Raw genomic sequence first — 16,460 nt, forward strand, 5'->3', positions numbered from 1 at the left:
TGGAGTTCACATAAGTTTTATAATATAGGTTCATGCCATTACTTGAAGATCAGCCTCTGTACACTCAGTTTTCCTTTAGTTAGTAAATGGGCTCTGCATGAAGGTAAGCAAATATAGCGTCCAAAGAATTATAGCCAAGCTCGCGGGGTGAGCATCCATTTGCAAAATAAGAGGTAATCCATGGACCATGGTTAAGCACCTTAGCCTGCTGCCTCAATTTTGCATCCACTGCAGCTTCTAATCCTCCCTCGACCCTCTAGAACTCGTCTAATAGTACCATTATGAACAAATACACTAACACTACCTAGAGATTCTTGGACACCTTTAATTTCCACGACAGCTGTCTGTTTGCTTTGATCTGCTGTAACTTATAGAAATTCACGATCCCCAAGTTGACCACCAGATTCAGCATAAAATGGTGTCTTGTTCAGCAGAACTTCTACTTCACTTTTCACTTCTTGAAGAAACCTGTGTCACCTGGTTTTCCATTTCAATTACCATTATTGCTGAAAGCGTGTTCAATATCATGAACAGGACCCCTCCATTTTCTGACACCTTTGCTTTTCCATCTCAACTTCAAAACCATCTATACCTATCGTTGAGGTAAGATATTGTTTAGGTAAGATATGGATGAATAATTTATATTATTTTTTAATATATTTTTTTAAATAAAAATCTTTATAAAGTTTTTTTATATTTAATTTTTATTAATAAGATTAGAATTAGTAAGTGTAACTATTAGTTGATCAATACTTCAATATTATATTAAAAAATTATCTTAATAAAAAAATTTAAGTTTTTAAATGAAGATGTAAGATATCATATATATATTACTTTAACATTCAGTAACTTCAGTGGCGACATTCTTTAAGATTCATTTTTGTTTGATCATCAGGGAGAGCATATGCTATATTTGCAAATTCTGCAGCCCTCTCTATAATTGGATAAATCATGTCAGTCTCACAATTATTTGGAACCTGAAGCAAAAATTAGACTTGAAGAAAGATTATTTCTGAAGCAGATCACCAATTCAAATGATGCTATGAATAAATATCATTGATGAAACGGAGTCCACTAGTTAAAGACACAAACTATCAATTATTTTAGTTTTTACAAGCAAAAGAAAGATCATTTGCTAGCTCATGATGCAGCAAAACTTATGAGTACCTTTAGAAGAATGCGAGCCAAACTCTCCAGGCCAAGACCAGCATCTACATTCCTTTTGTTTTAAGGGTTCAAGTTATCCGTCCTCCATTCTATTGTATTGCATGAAAACCAGATTGTAGAACTCAATAAATATGTTATCATCTCCAAGATCCTGTAATTAATTATCCAGAATAAACAAGAAAAGATATGAGATAGGGGTTATGTTCAATATAAATTCTAAAAGATAAAATTAAAAAAATAATTAAGAAGAGATTTAAAAATAAAATCAAAAGAATAAAGATTAGGTTACATACAAAAATAAAATTAAATGAAACAAAGTACCAAAACATAAAATTAAAAAAAATTCATAAAGCATTACAATCAAAGCTGAAAAGGTCTAGTAACTTAATATCAAATGATGAAAATAATAAAAAAATTATTTAAAAATATTGAACTTAAACTGAGTTAATATTTGAAATTAATGGTTCAGGCCATGAAAATAAGATTACTCTATAAAAGGTAAATAAAAAATAATTCCAAAGAAAAATCCTCAATTATAAAAATTAAAAATCAAAATAATAAGACATGTACAAAATGTAATTGAAAGAAAATAATTAAGAATTAAATTGATACAAAAATAAATGAAGAAAAATATATAAGAAAATGAGCAAAGAAAAAATAAAGACCAAAATTAAAAACAAAATAAAATAAAATAAATTCTAAAGGATAAAATTAAAAAAAAAATCAAGAAAAAAATAAAAAATAGCAATAAAAAAATAAAAACATAGTTAAATACAAAAATTAAATGAAATAAAATATTGTGGGATAAAATTAAAAAAATAAAACACAAACTTCAAAAAAACATTAAAATCAAAATAAAAAAATTAAAAAAAAATTAAAATAAATACAAATCGGAGTATACAACTAAATTTTTAAAGACTTCGCACAAGTATGAAAGCTCAGGAGAGAGAAAAGAGGTAGGGAGAAAATAATTTAATTGCCGCCAAGTTGCAACTAATTTGATCAAACACATCACACCACCAATTGCACTGCCATTTAATGCGTCAAACGACACAACAACAACTATTTTGGCTATTAAAAATTCTGCCACATGCCTTCAAGATGAAGGGGGGCATCGGGCATGATCATGTGGTTACGCGTGCTATTTATATATCAATATTTTTTTTATTGATTTATTGATATTTTAATATTTTAAATTACAAAATAGCGCCTACGCACATATGAATATTACAAATACAAAGATAAAAATATCCTTCCAAACTGGCCTTAGTTTTTTTTTTTTTAGGGTTAATCCTCTTATTTTACTATAAAAAAATATTGAATGGCCAAAAAACTGCTTAATATTTTATTTAACTCTCAAGGGTATCATTATCATTTTATTATGCAAATAAAATGAAAAAAAACTTAAAAATTCCTAGATAAAAGGTTTATATTTTTTTTATTCTTAGAAAAATAGAGTAATTTTTTTATGAAAAAACATAAATTAACTAAATTATCTCGGGATCCATTGGAAAAAGTGATTTTAACTTTTAGCAAGGCAATTGTTTTGTATAGAGAAAGGAAAAAGATAAATATACCCTTCTAATACACAATGTTTTACTTGACAACCTAACTATGAATTACTTAGCTTTTTCAGGTATCCTTTTCATATATAATAAATTAGTGGAACAAATTTACCATTAACTTTTATTTTTTTAATAATTCAAGTTTAATTACTTGTTCATTTAAGCGGTTTGTTGCGTTCTAAATTTAATTTTAAGCTAAAAAGAAACATATATATTTATATACTTTTTAATTTAAAACATAACTTTCACGATGTAAGGAGTGTTTGGAAATACAAGTCAATTAATATTTAAAAAAAATTAATTTTTTTATATGTTTTGTATCGGTTTTGATATGTTGATTTTAAAAATAATTTTTTAAAAATAAAAAAAATATTATTTTAATATATTTTAGTATAAAATATATTTTAAAAATTAACTATAATTATATTTTTAAAACAGCCTAGTTGATAAAGAGCCCTAAGATTTAGAAAAAAGAAAGTGCTCAAACCAAAACACCCAAATGGACCCTGGAGGCTAATGCACAGGATTTGAATTTCAAGATTGTCATACTTACGTATAGGCAATAAATTACATGGGCAGCTTGAGCTGTTGGGAACTCCACGAAAACAAACAGGCAAGCAAAAAACCCACCTGGAATCCTGTTCTTTCTCTTATACTAAGTTTCTTTGAACCATGATCAACCCACTAAGAACCCGTTCCTATGTTCTAATTTGCAGGAAGTGGGCACAGTCTCAAAATGGATGCTAATAAGAATGGCTCCTGAAGATATGTTACTAATTATACGCCAACATTTGACATTAATCTTTCAGTTCTGAAATTTGTTTGGACTCTAGAATGGTTGCGGTTTTTGTATTTTGGCATGTGGGGTTTGGGCGGATAGATAAAGATAATCATAAGCACAGAGAAAATTTAATGAATTATTTTTGTTTTCTTGATGGTTAGTGGCAAGATTCCAAACCTTGAAAACCTTCGTGTTATCGTGTCTGGTTTGACTATGTTCAGTTAGTTTTTGCCCACATGATGATGAGGCCCTGCCAAATTACATATTTTGGAAGATTATCTGCTTGAATATTTTTTTTGACATCCTTCATGAATATTCCAACATATGTATAATTTTTTTATATAGAATTCGCAGAAAAGGAATCCCATGCAGGAAGGGAGGAGGGCCTTAAGTAATCTTGTGCATATAGAAGTTATCAAGTTGTGAGTCATGAGTAATCCACCATGATTAGTCTGAAAAAGGTCATCAGAAATGCCAGGAGGTGGCAGAAGAAAGCTGCAGTAAGGATTAAAAGAATTTCTTATTCAAGAATCACCTGGCAAGATGAAAGTGGATGATAACAATCCATCATTTGTTGCTGAAAAGGGGCATTAGAAGCGTTTTGCGATACCATTAGCGTACCTGGGCAACAAAATCTTTCTCGAGCTCTTCAAGATGTCTGAAGAAGAGTTTGGAGTATCAAGTGATAGGCCTATCACTTTGCCATGTGATTCTGAATACATGGACTTCATTTTGTCACTCATCAAACGAGGGGAAGCCAAAGATTTTGAGAAATTTCTGACCAATTCCATTACCACTAGATAGCACTGCTCAACATCTGCTTCATCAGATTATGAACATGCTTGTAAGACGTGCTCATCTTCGAAACTTTGCCTAAATTCCTCGAGCCTCAAAGACAAGAACAAAAAATAAAAGGTTAGGCATAAGATCAAGCAAGATTTTATTGTAAAAATGTATAATCAATTGTAAATTTCTGGACAAGGTATTTAATTATTCTTCAAAAGGCACAATTCTCGTCAAGTAGGAACCTGTGGCTACTACTTGATAGACAATTGATGGACATGTTGGGCCAATAGTCCTTATTTTTCAAAGCATAGAATTGCAACTCTCTCCAAACCATAAGGAATGGATTCACATGCCCATTTAGGCTTATCAATGTAATTCTTATGGATCACCAATTTTCGTTTGGGCTTAGATCAAGAGACACAAAAGTTGGACCTTTTACTTGACTGAAAACATACGAGTTTGCATACTTGCATGCTCCAGCATGGGCAAACATGTCAACCCCACAAAACCAAACTCTCACATGGTTTTGCTTTGCATGTATCCAGTTGTGTTGAAGGTGTCGGTAATGGAATTGGCTGTGTGTACATATAATCAACTCACTTCCATTTCCTTCCATCCAACAGAACAGTAGCATTTCAATATTCTGAGGTCCAAACAACTCCTTTTCTTAGTTTAATCGGCCGCAAGATGATCAGTGCTAAGAAGCTCGTCAAATTGGCAAGGAAATGGAGGAAACCGGCTGTTATTAGGGGAAAAAAGGATCACCTTGCCATAAACCATTAGTAGTATAGATTCAGACTACTGCAGCACATCATCGACAATAGAGAAAGGTCACTTTGTTGTGTACACCACTGACAAAAAATGCTTTGTGATCCCCTTGGATTACCTTAACAATGAAATTTTTAGAGAGAGCTATTCAGTCTAGCAGAAGAAGAATTTGGATTAACAAGCAACGGACCTCTCATATTGCCATGTGATGCTATCTTCATGGATTATGCAATAACCTTGATCCAGCAGCATGCGGCTGAAGATGTAAAGAAAGCATTGCTGATGACCATGTTCAGCAGTCGACGCTCATCGTATGATCTTTGTGTTTTCATCAAGATGTTAGAAATCAACAGTCGCCAATTTTTTATCTTCTGAAACACATTACAAAGTTAACAAACACATTGATACATTGACGAGATTCAAGAATTTTTGTCATGTTTTGCTGTTTTTTCATACAACAACTCTTTGGTATCCCACAGATCCATCTCAGTTAAAAGTAAAATCCATACCTGTCCTGATCAAGTACCTCAACAAAAATTGTAAGGAGGCAGCCACTAAATATATCTTTTCAAGTCTGAATCATGGCAATGATTCCAAGTATCTGACATTGAACTTTTACTTTATGTAGACTTCGATTCTATTTCTAGCTTCTCTCATTTATCAAACCAGTAGCTTCTGTTTAAATCCAAAACATGTCACTTCCTGTATAAGAAGCTACATCAGTGACAGGTGATTTCTAGCTATGTAGACTCAAATCGTTTCTAAATTGTTCTTTTTTTAAAAGTATACAATATTGTTACTGGCATTGTAAATTAGAGATTTTAACCCCAAAAATGTGTTCTTAAAGTTGCATATGATTTGGTATTGATGAATCTATACTAATTAATGGTCACACATAAAAGGCAATTTCAACTATAGCCATTTAAGATGCAGAAAGTTTTGAACAAAGTCACGGACCTTTTGGTTTGATGATGACTATAATTTGTGAAGTAATGACGATCGTTTTTGTTTGCTGCATTATTTTGACTACAGTAGCTGGATTAACAAATAAAAAACACAACTATAAAAGATGTAACTTAACTAGTGAGATCTTAAATTTATTTTTTTAAAGTTATTAGTTTTACTTTTATAAAGTTATTCGTAATTTAAAAATTTGTTAAATTAATTGGAATACTTTTATAAATTTTAGAAATATTAAAAATTTATATAATTTTTAATTTAAAAATTTGTTAAATTAATTGGAATGCACATAAATTATCCCAAATACCTATTTTAATTAAAAATTAAAAAAACAAACAGAAATCATGGTGCACAGCAAGAAGATAGGTACCGGCTAATCCTATCTCACTGATTAATGCGACGGGAAAAAAACAACAACTGATGATTAGGCATGAAAAGGGGCAAATGAAGATATGGTTATCAAGAGAAAATTTGATTAGCAGTATAGATGATACCCTATAGGATGCAACCCATGTTCTATACAGAAATTTGAAATCTTGTCAAATGCTCAAATGACACATAATATCCATAGCCAACGTACAGTATGGATAACTTTATGCCTTATTGCCTTTGGGACAAATTTTCTTCCTCTCTTATAATACCTGAATGCCCGACCACCAGTCGATCTGCTTCATTTAGACTGCTTTTTGGCTATGGGGAACAAAGCATTGTCAATTCCGTTGCTGTTGTTATTCCGTTTTTTCAATTGGAAAGATATGTTTCGGTCTCAAGCGTTTTTACATGTCATTTTAGAGTTATATTAATTTTAATTTTAATTTAAATATAAATTAACTTAAAATTATACAATTTAAATTTAAAACATAAATAAAAAAACATAAAAGCTAAACCAATATGACCTAATTAAATCAATGGATCCAAAAACAAATCTGGACAACTAGTGAAAATATAGTTTAATTGAAAAAAATTTAAAATAACATTTTCTTAAAAAAATTAAGACGACAACTTATTAAATCAATTCGGGTCAACTTTGATTAACATTTTAAATTCATGATTTGGATCATGAGACTATAATAACCCTAAATAAAAAAAATCAAAATAAATTATAAAGATCAATTTTCAATAAACTTATTATTGAATGATGAAATTTAAAAAATATTAAATCTAAAAAAAACATAATAAAATAATTTAATTTTACTTAGGTCAACTCACGAAACATGTGACTCGGGTCATGAGATTATAATAATTTTATATAAAATAAATCAAAATAAATGATAAATTTTAATTTATAATCAATCAAATATTGAAAATATTAATTGATAAAATTAAAAAAAAATTAAAAAAAATAAAAATAAATTAGAGTCAATTGTGTTAACCCACAAAACCTATTATATAAATTATGAGATTGTGATAACTTCGGGTTATAAAATTAGAATAATTTCATATAAAATAAATGATAAAGCTTAATTTATAATCAATCAAATATTAAAAATGTTGAATAATAAAATTAAAAAAATTAATTTAAAAAACAAATAAAAATAAATTCAAGTTAATTGTGTTAATCCACTTAATTTATGATATGAATCATGAGATTGAGATAAATTCGAGTTATAAGATTAAAATAATTTTATAGAAACTTCGAATTATAAGATTAAGATAATTTTATATAAGATAAATTAAAATAAATAATAAAATTTAATTTATAATCAATTAAATATTGAAGCGGTTTGAAAGTAAAAAAAAATTAATTTAAAAAATCAATTGATAAAGTTTAATTTATAATTAATTAAGTATTGAAGCGGTTTGAAATTAAAAAAAAATTAATTTAAAAAATCAATTGTTCAAATGACGCATAATATCCATGGCCAGCGTACAGTCTGGATGATTTTGTCTTTGGGACAAATTTTCTTCTCTTACCTGAATGCCTGACCAACAGTCACTTTGGTTCTTTAGACTGCTTTCTAGCTATGGGGAACAAAGTGATATGAGATCCTTGTTGCCAATCCATCTCCCCACAACGCAATCCGATCATAAATGGACCAGAGTCTATGAACCCATAAAGTAGGATTGATTGAATCACACATCTCCTGTTTGCCCGTTCATCTTGACTCGGGACCAACATGCTCATATCTTGCAATGCACATGTTTATATCTTGGATGTGATCAAGACTCAATTTTGTGGTCACAAAGTTTGATGCAAGCTAGGATCATGAGACCGAATCTGGGCCTGTTTTAATGTTAAACCGTTTGACTGAAAAAAAACATACTTACATGCATACCTTCCATGCTCCCATATTGGCAAACAGCTCCACGTCCCAAAGAACCCCACATAGCCCACCTCTCACATGGTTTTGCTTTGCATATCTGCCTGAACTATTGAAATTGTTGATTATATTTTCTCTAGCCTTGTCTATAAATAATGAGCTCACTTCCATTTCCTTCCATCCATCACAAGATTAACATTTCCTTATTTCAAGATCTAAACATCACTTTTCTTAGATTAACCACTCTCAAGATGATCAGTGCTAAGAAGCTCGTCAGATTAGCAAGAAAATGGCAGAAACTGGCTGCCATTAGGCGAAAAAGGCTCGCTCTGCCGCAAACCATTAGCAGTCTAGACTCAGATGACCGCAGCACATCATCAACAGCAGAAAAGGGTCACTTTGTTGTGTACACTACCGATAAGAAACGCTTTGTGCTTCCCTTGAATTACCTTAACAACGAACTTGTTAGAGAGCTATTCAATCTAGCAGAAGAAGAGTTTGGATTAACAAGCGATGGACCTATCACATTGCCATGTGATGCTACCTTCATGGAATATGCAATCATCTTGATCCAGCATAATGTGGCTAAAGATATAGAGAAAGCATTACTGGCCACCATAGCTAGCAACCGATGTTCATCATCTTTATATCTTCATCATGATGTTAGACATCACCAATTGTCAATTTGTAGCTTCTGAAATACATTACAATATTAGTATACATATCGATACATTAATGAAATTCAAGATCTTTTGTCATGTTTGCTTGATCTTCCTTGGACAACGGAATTCATCATATCTCAGAATTGTTGAGATTCTACAGTAAATTAATCCGGATCCCTCGTTTTGACAACCCTAAGATACATCCTAGTTAAAATAAAATCCATTTAATGCTCGGGTTGAGTAATTACTAAATATAGTCCACAAAATTGCGTTGTTATTTCACTTAATCACTTGAGAAATTTCACTAAATAACAAAAAAAAACTAAAAGGATTGGTGAATCCACTGTATATCAAGAGCCAACTTTCTATTTATTGGAACAGTGCAAAGCGCTTCTTGGCTGGATTTTTTACTTCTTGCTCGGCTCTTTTTAGCTGGCCTTTTCCACTTCTATTCAGTTTACGTTGGTGGGCTTAGGTTAGGAGCATGCTTTTTTTTTTTTTTCCTCTTGGGTTAATGTCCCTTCATTTGGCCTGGGGCATTATGTTTTTTGGTTTGGGTTTTTCATTTGCCGGGGCTTGGTTTGGGATTGCTAGCTATTGGGTTAAGCTCATCTTCTCTGTTTCTGTGATTTGCTCTGTCTCTCTCTCCCGGTTTTCCCGCTCTCCTCTTCTCTTTCTCCATCAAAGCCACCAAGAACTGAGCTGTCATGGTAAGGTGGGATAGCTGTTGTTTGTCTCTTTGCCTCGCAGTGTTGGCGTGGCTTATCAGCCTTCTTTTTGTTTCTTTCTGGGCTGGGTGTCGGCTTGCTGTTGTGGGGGGATTTGGTGCTGATCTCGAAGGCTTTTGGCTCTGATTCGTAGGTCCTCTTCGCTTTATTGATGCATTGGAATGGTTGCCCATGAAAGGCGCTCCAAGTCGGCAAGTTGTGCAGGATGTTTGCAGGTTATGCAGAGCGTTTTTGTGTTGGGAAAATGCTGATCCAACGTGAGGCTGGATTTGGTTTGGGTTGCTCATTCCATCTTCTCTGTTTGGGAGGTGTATGCGTATGGTTTTCATGTAGTTAGGTTAGATTTGATGTTCTTTTTCTTCTTCTTCTTTTTTTAGTTATTAAGTTATAAAATATAATTTATATTATTTTTTAAATAAAAACTTGATTGTTTGCTGTGACTCCAATTCTTAAATCACCATCATAGCTTATGTATTACAGGTTTGTATAGCCCATCCGGAAGATTTTTTTTTAATTGATTAGGTTAATTTTTTTAAAAAGTCAAAGCATCTTGTTTAGAATTTTGTTTTAAAAAGTTAATCTAGTTTATATCCAAATTCTAAATTAAACAGATAAATTGATTTTTTTGTCACCCAGTCTAATCTAGGCTAGAGACATGTTGATCTATGGGGTTTAATAATAGTGCTTTCCTTTTCACAACAGTAGTGAGTAACAAGTAATTTATTTATTTATTTTTCAAAAAACCCAAAAAGAAAATATGTTACTTCCTGTCCAAGAAATTACAGTTGACTGGCAATCTCAAACTTGGCACTTATAATTCTGTTCATAGGATTTATTTTCTCTGTGTTTTTTTCCCTGTAGACTGATATTTTTTACCTGGAAATCTCAATCTTGGCTCTCACAAATCGTACGTTCACATGGAAAAGGTAACATTAAATCTAATCTAACCTGCACATAATTTTGGAACTAAATTAGGGAATGTAAACAACCGCTGCAAAATTGAAATTAGGCCTGGTTTTTTGTCAGCGAAGATGTGAAAATAGATCTCTGAAACGGTGTGGTATTGCTGCGAGTGACAGTGTGCTCTACTGTTGGCAGAATTATGCTTTGCAATAATTCGGCTGAATGATCATGTTTATTCGTCTTTTGTTTCACGGATTATTTTCGTTTCAAGGATAGTCAATAAACAGCAAAACATGGTATGGCAAGAGAAAAAAGTTAAGCTAGTGAGCCTTTTTTTATGGATAATTTGGTTCAAGTCTTCTTTATTCATGTAAGAAGAAGAAATGAAGACAAACTAGGCCCCCAAAAAAGGAACGAGTGAGTGCATGAATGTTCAGATTCAATGAGCAGCACAGGAAAAACCCTACATCATATCCTTAGCCAAGGTACCATATGAATGAATGATTTTATGTTTTGGGGGACAGAATGCTTCTATGTCTTGCCTGAAACTATGGCCATCAGTGACTTTGGTCCCTTTAGACATGATCAAAGAAATAGATTTAGTTAATATAATGCATCAGAATTAACATAAAATTTCTCCATGCTTGGTTGCCTGGTTTTCAATTTCATACCATTGAATTGTTACAATTTTCCATGAAAGTTCAATAGTTGTTGTGCAAAATGCTTAAGGGAGTGCTACAATCACCAGGCAAGAAAATGTTTAAAAGGACTTTCATTTTGAAGACCAGCTGGCTGCGTAAATCCTTCAAATGACATGTCGTTTCTGCTCAAGCAGAATGGTTAATTAGAAATAATGAAGTCAAAAGGCCCAAGGATTACAACACATAAGCCCATCTATAGATGTCAACTCAGGTCCAGGCTCATACTTACTACAAGAGTCAAGAACTCAAAGAAAAGTTTTTAATAGATTTGATGCGTGTTCTGGAACTATCTTTAAATTGAGAATTTCTTTAGGTTTTTTGAGAAACCAACGTAGCATATTCTCTGAACCAGCACAATTTTGTCGCCCTAGGCAATTATTAGATCCCATTGCCTAATTGTTCGAAACATGACATGGGATGTTAGTAGATTCACGGCATCTCATAACCTGAAGACACCACAATTCTGAACCACATTTTTTTTGTTTGGTAGTTCGCCTTAAACATGTTTGGGACCAACATGTTATAACTATGTCTTCCACACACCCTATCTGCAAAATCATGAGTATCATCAAATTACCCATTTCTTCTTTCTTATGGATATCCTTAACAAGGGTGAGAAAAAAAAATCCAAAAAACTAATTAAATGGAGAAAACAAAAAATAAATAATCAAAAAAATTCAAATTGTAAAAAAAAATAAACGATTATAATATTTTTAAAAATTTTTGGTTTGGTTTGGTTTTGATTTCATAGGTTTAAAATACAAAAAACCCCAACCAAACTAAATTAATAGGAATACTATAAAAAAAAAATATTAATTTCTAACCCTAGCTTTAATCCATGACCGCCCCTGACTCATAGTTTATACAGACACACTCCTAGGTTCCAAGCTCTTATGTGTCATACCCAGAGTTCAGATCATCATCTCTCGTTATCTTCCATCTTCAATCTTCAATCTTCAATCTTTTTTCTTTAATCTTCATCTAGAAGATCTAGCAAACCAGCAACACCTCCTAAGATCTTCATCTTTATTTTTCAATATGCATCTCCACATCTAGTAAATCAATTGCCTCTCTCTCTCATACACTCAACCTTTAATCTTGTCACACCAGAGAGCTTATTAAGACAAGAACTAAACAAAGTGTGTGCATTTGGTCTATGTTTTTTATTCATGTTTTCATTCTTTATTTTTTTCCTATGGTTTTTGTGTATATCATCATTTCTAACTTCTTATTATTTGTTGTTCAGGTAGATTTTGTAGCACTACCATGCCTTAATAGCAGTCTAAACACCTTTCTTTGTAGTAAGATTTCTCTCTTTGTTATTTATTTCTTTAATATACATTTCTAATTTCTTGATAGGAGGAAAGGACAATATTTTTTCTTTGAATTTCTACAATTGTTGCTACAATTTCTTTGACCCATTTACTAAGGAATTAAACTTTACATTATTAGGTTCATAACCAAGTTTATTGATTTTGAAGTTCAATGTTACCTTTAAACTAGATTTTGATATCGATGGTGTTCTTAATTGAGCCTAATCATAAGGAAAGAGTAACTAATATTTTTCAGGGTTACTTGAGAAGCAGAAGGAAGTTCACGAGAATAGAAATCTAGGTCTTTCTTTCTCATTGTTTTTGTTGTTATTGTTTTTAAACTAATAATACTTTATAAAATCACATATTAATAACAAATAATTTTATTTATCAATGAGATTAATGACTTTATTGAGATTTATTAATTTATTTTGAATGCATGAGATGTTAATATGTTCTCTCTCTTTATTTCTTATGTGGTGATGTATACTTGTTGAAGAATGAACCGTGCTGACATAGTGTAGCTTAGATTGAGAAATTGGAACTAAAAAGAACAAAAAAATTAAATACAAATAAAAAAAGCTTTTCCTTTCAATTTAAATTTTATAAGGGAAAAAAAACCTTTCTATCATTTTCAAGATGTTTTAATGAGAAAACTCTGAAAAATTAGATTTGTGTCAATCATGTAATATGATGGGTATTTCAATGTTGAATTGAATTGTGAGTGGTTGTATGATTGATTTTCCTTTATGCCTAGTAGTCAATCTAATATTGTGCTGACTTTTTTCTTTTAGTTTTTAATTCATGACATAACTAGAATATCTTGTCAATTTATACTTCTTGCTCTATCTAGGTTATCAAATTGTATCTTTTGATGAGAAATTATCATGAGAATTGTGAATTGAATTGATTGGCTTGCAAGATGAAATCAAGTTAATGACTTTATTGACTTTATGTTATGTTAATAAACAAATGTTATTAACATGTTTTCAATTGTTAATTATAAATGGAAAACCTTTAGAATAAAAAAATGCTCCATCCATCAATATTGCCCTAACATCAACCAATATCCAAACTTCAAACACTAAACCAACATCAATCATTACAAGCCCTTACATTAAGGGGGGGGGAATTGATAATAGAAAAAAATCATAAATTTGAGATCACTCTACAAAATTTGATGGTGATCCTAAAATTTCTAAAGTTTAATATAATTATTGTGGAAAACATTATGCATGTCATACTATTCTTAGTAGCACAATAATATGTGGAGTCATTTAAAAGCATACAAAAAGTTTTCGTATTAAAGCCTAAAAAAAGAACAGATCAAGGGATTGAAATGTGGAAACTCTTAAGGTAATATGTTATAATTATGATGAATGTAAACAAGCACTAGCAAAAATAGTTGTAATTAATGAGTTGTCTTTTAATTTTATGAAGAATTAGAGATTTATATTGTTTTTTAGAACCATGCAACCAAAAGTTGACATTCTTTCTCATTTTATTGTTATGTGAGATTGTTTGAAAATTTATATTGAAAAGTAAAAAAAAAATAAGGACAACTCTTTAAGGATTAACAATTGTGTTTAATAATAGATACATGGACATCAATATAAAACATTAAGTATATGTTTTTAACATCTTATTGGATTGATAATGAATAGAATTTGGATAAAAAAATTCTCAATATTTGTCAAGTTTTCAATTATATAGGTAAGATAATTGGTTGAGTTATTAAAAATTATTTGTTAGAATAGGAGATTGATAAACTTTTGTTTATTATAGTAGACAATGCATGCTCTAACAATGTGACTATTTTATATTTGAAGAATGTGATGCAAGATTGACCAAGTAATATATTGTCAAAAAAGCATTTATATGTTGGATATTTGGCACACATTGTTAACCTTATTGTGTGTGATGACTTGAAAGAGATTAATGTTTCATTCATTAAGATTTAAAATGCAATTAGGTTTGTGAGATCTTCACCTTCTAGACAAGTATTTAAGAAATGTATGGAAAGTTGCATATAAAATGTAAGAAATTATTATTTTTAGATGTTGCAACTCGATGAAATTCAACTTATTTTATCTTAGAAGTTCCTAAATTTTTTGAAAAAGTGCTTACTTATCTTAAAAGTTCCTAAATTTTTTGAAAAAGTGCTTATAAGGTTAGGTGAAAATAAACCTAGGCATATGAGTTACTTTTTAGAGGTTCATTCAAAGGGGAATGAAAAAAAAAAAAAAGACCACCTAGTTTAGAGGATTAGGAATATACTATAACTTTGGTGAAGTTCTTAAATATTTTTCACATGATTACATTGATATGTTCTAGCTCATTGCATGTCATATCAATAAATTGATTTGTATGCACACAAACTGGTTGCGATTGTTTAAAAATAAAGATAATCTTTTAAGTGCAATGACGATGAAAATGATGTTAAAATTTGATGTTAAAGTTTGAGAAGTATTGAGGTTGTGATGGAAATTAGAATTTTGTTAATGTAAATATGACTAATGGTTTAATCCACATTTCAAGTTGAAATATATGAAATTTTGTTTAATAACTTGTATGATTATGACAAAGCATAATTACTAACAAAGAATGTGAAAGATTCTTTGATGAATTTGTATAAGTTTTATTTGAAAGCTAATGAAGTAGTTGATGATAATAGGTATAAATAAGATGTTAATATTATTGATGGCATGGAGGTAGATGTTAATACTTTGGTTAATTCAGAAGGCATTCACATATGGAAGACAATTTGGAAAATAAAAATGAGGTTGAGAGGTATATGGCTGATAGTTATAAGGATCCAAATGATAATAAGTTAAATATTTTAGGTTGGTGGAAGAGTAATGTTTTGAAATATAAAATACATTCGAAGGTTGCACAACATGTGCTAGTTATTCCTATATCCATAGTGGCTTCTGAATAAGCCTTTAATACCAACGGTCATATACTCAACTAATTGCAAAGTTCTCTTTCTTCAGTAATAGTTCAGACACTTATTTATTATCAAAATTAGAACCTTGATGAATAATTTTAAAAGCTACAAAAACCTTGAGTTAGGTAATTTTTTTTTATGAATATATATTTTTTATTTTATGATTTATTAATTAACATATTTTAAATCTAATATGTCCAATTTTTTATTTTGTAGATTTCGATGGAAAGTTATTTATAGCAACATATGATAATTAGTTAAAAAATCAAGATATTTATTGAAAACATATGGTAAAAATACTACTTTTTATTTTTATATATTTTATTTTAATTTATTATGTTATAATTCTAGATTTTAAACTCTAAGTTTTGATGTCAATAGTATTAAAGAATCAAAGTGCAATGTTCTTAATGTACTTCTTGATTAGGATGATATGCATAATGAAGTTTTTTTTTTTGTATGAAGTGTTTTATGATAGTATTATTTGTTGTTTCTTTTTAAACCATTTTAAAGCAATGCCTTTTAATTTATATTTTAACTTTGGATGTGTTATTTAAACTCTCTTGTAACAAATGACCTCCTCACTCAAACAAAAGAAAAGAAAAATATTAGGAATGCTTGCAACATATTGAACACAAAATTGACTTTAACAATTTAATATTAATGAATGGCAAAAAAAATCTAATATACTCTAGAATCTTTTAAATAAATTAGACAATATTAACATTAATTATAAGCCCATTAGAAAGCCTAAAACAACAATATAGGTTATTCGGTTTTTGACTTAAAAAAATAAACCAAATTGAATCGAAATAGGTCTGTTGGAATTAGTTTCAGTTTGATTTTTTTTAATTTTGGTTTAGTTGTTTTTTAGATAAAAACTTAACCAAACCAAACCGAAAATAATCACCCATAATC

At 30.3% G+C, this 16,460-nt stretch overlaps 1 protein-coding gene across 1 annotated transcript; it reads left to right on the forward strand.

Moving 5' to 3' along the window:
* The first annotated feature begins 8,473 nt into the window (after positions 1 to 8,473).
* On the forward strand, positions 8,474 to 9,055 carry LOC105140953 (indole-3-acetic acid-induced protein ARG7-like). Its single transcript, XM_011048004.1, has one exon. It carries the CDS (start codon positions 8,540 to 8,542, stop codon positions 8,984 to 8,986), a length of 447 nt encoding a protein of 148 aa, XP_011046306.1. The 5' UTR covers positions 8,474 to 8,539; the 3' UTR covers positions 8,987 to 9,055.
* Positions 9,056 to 16,460: the final 7,405 nt, after the last annotated feature.

This window comes from Populus euphratica, unplaced genomic scaffold, assembly GCF_000495115.2.
Source record: "Populus euphratica unplaced genomic scaffold, PopEup_1.0 scaffold136.1, whole genome shotgun sequence".
In the NCBI taxonomy this organism is placed as follows: domain Eukaryota; kingdom Viridiplantae; phylum Streptophyta; class Magnoliopsida; order Malpighiales; family Salicaceae; genus Populus; species Populus euphratica.

What these genes read in the sequence shown, in the direction of transcription:
- LOC105140953 (XM_011048004.1), top strand. Translation starts at nt 8,540, where the DNA reads ATGATCAGTGCTAAGAAGCTCGTCAGATTAGCAAGAAAATGGCAGAAA.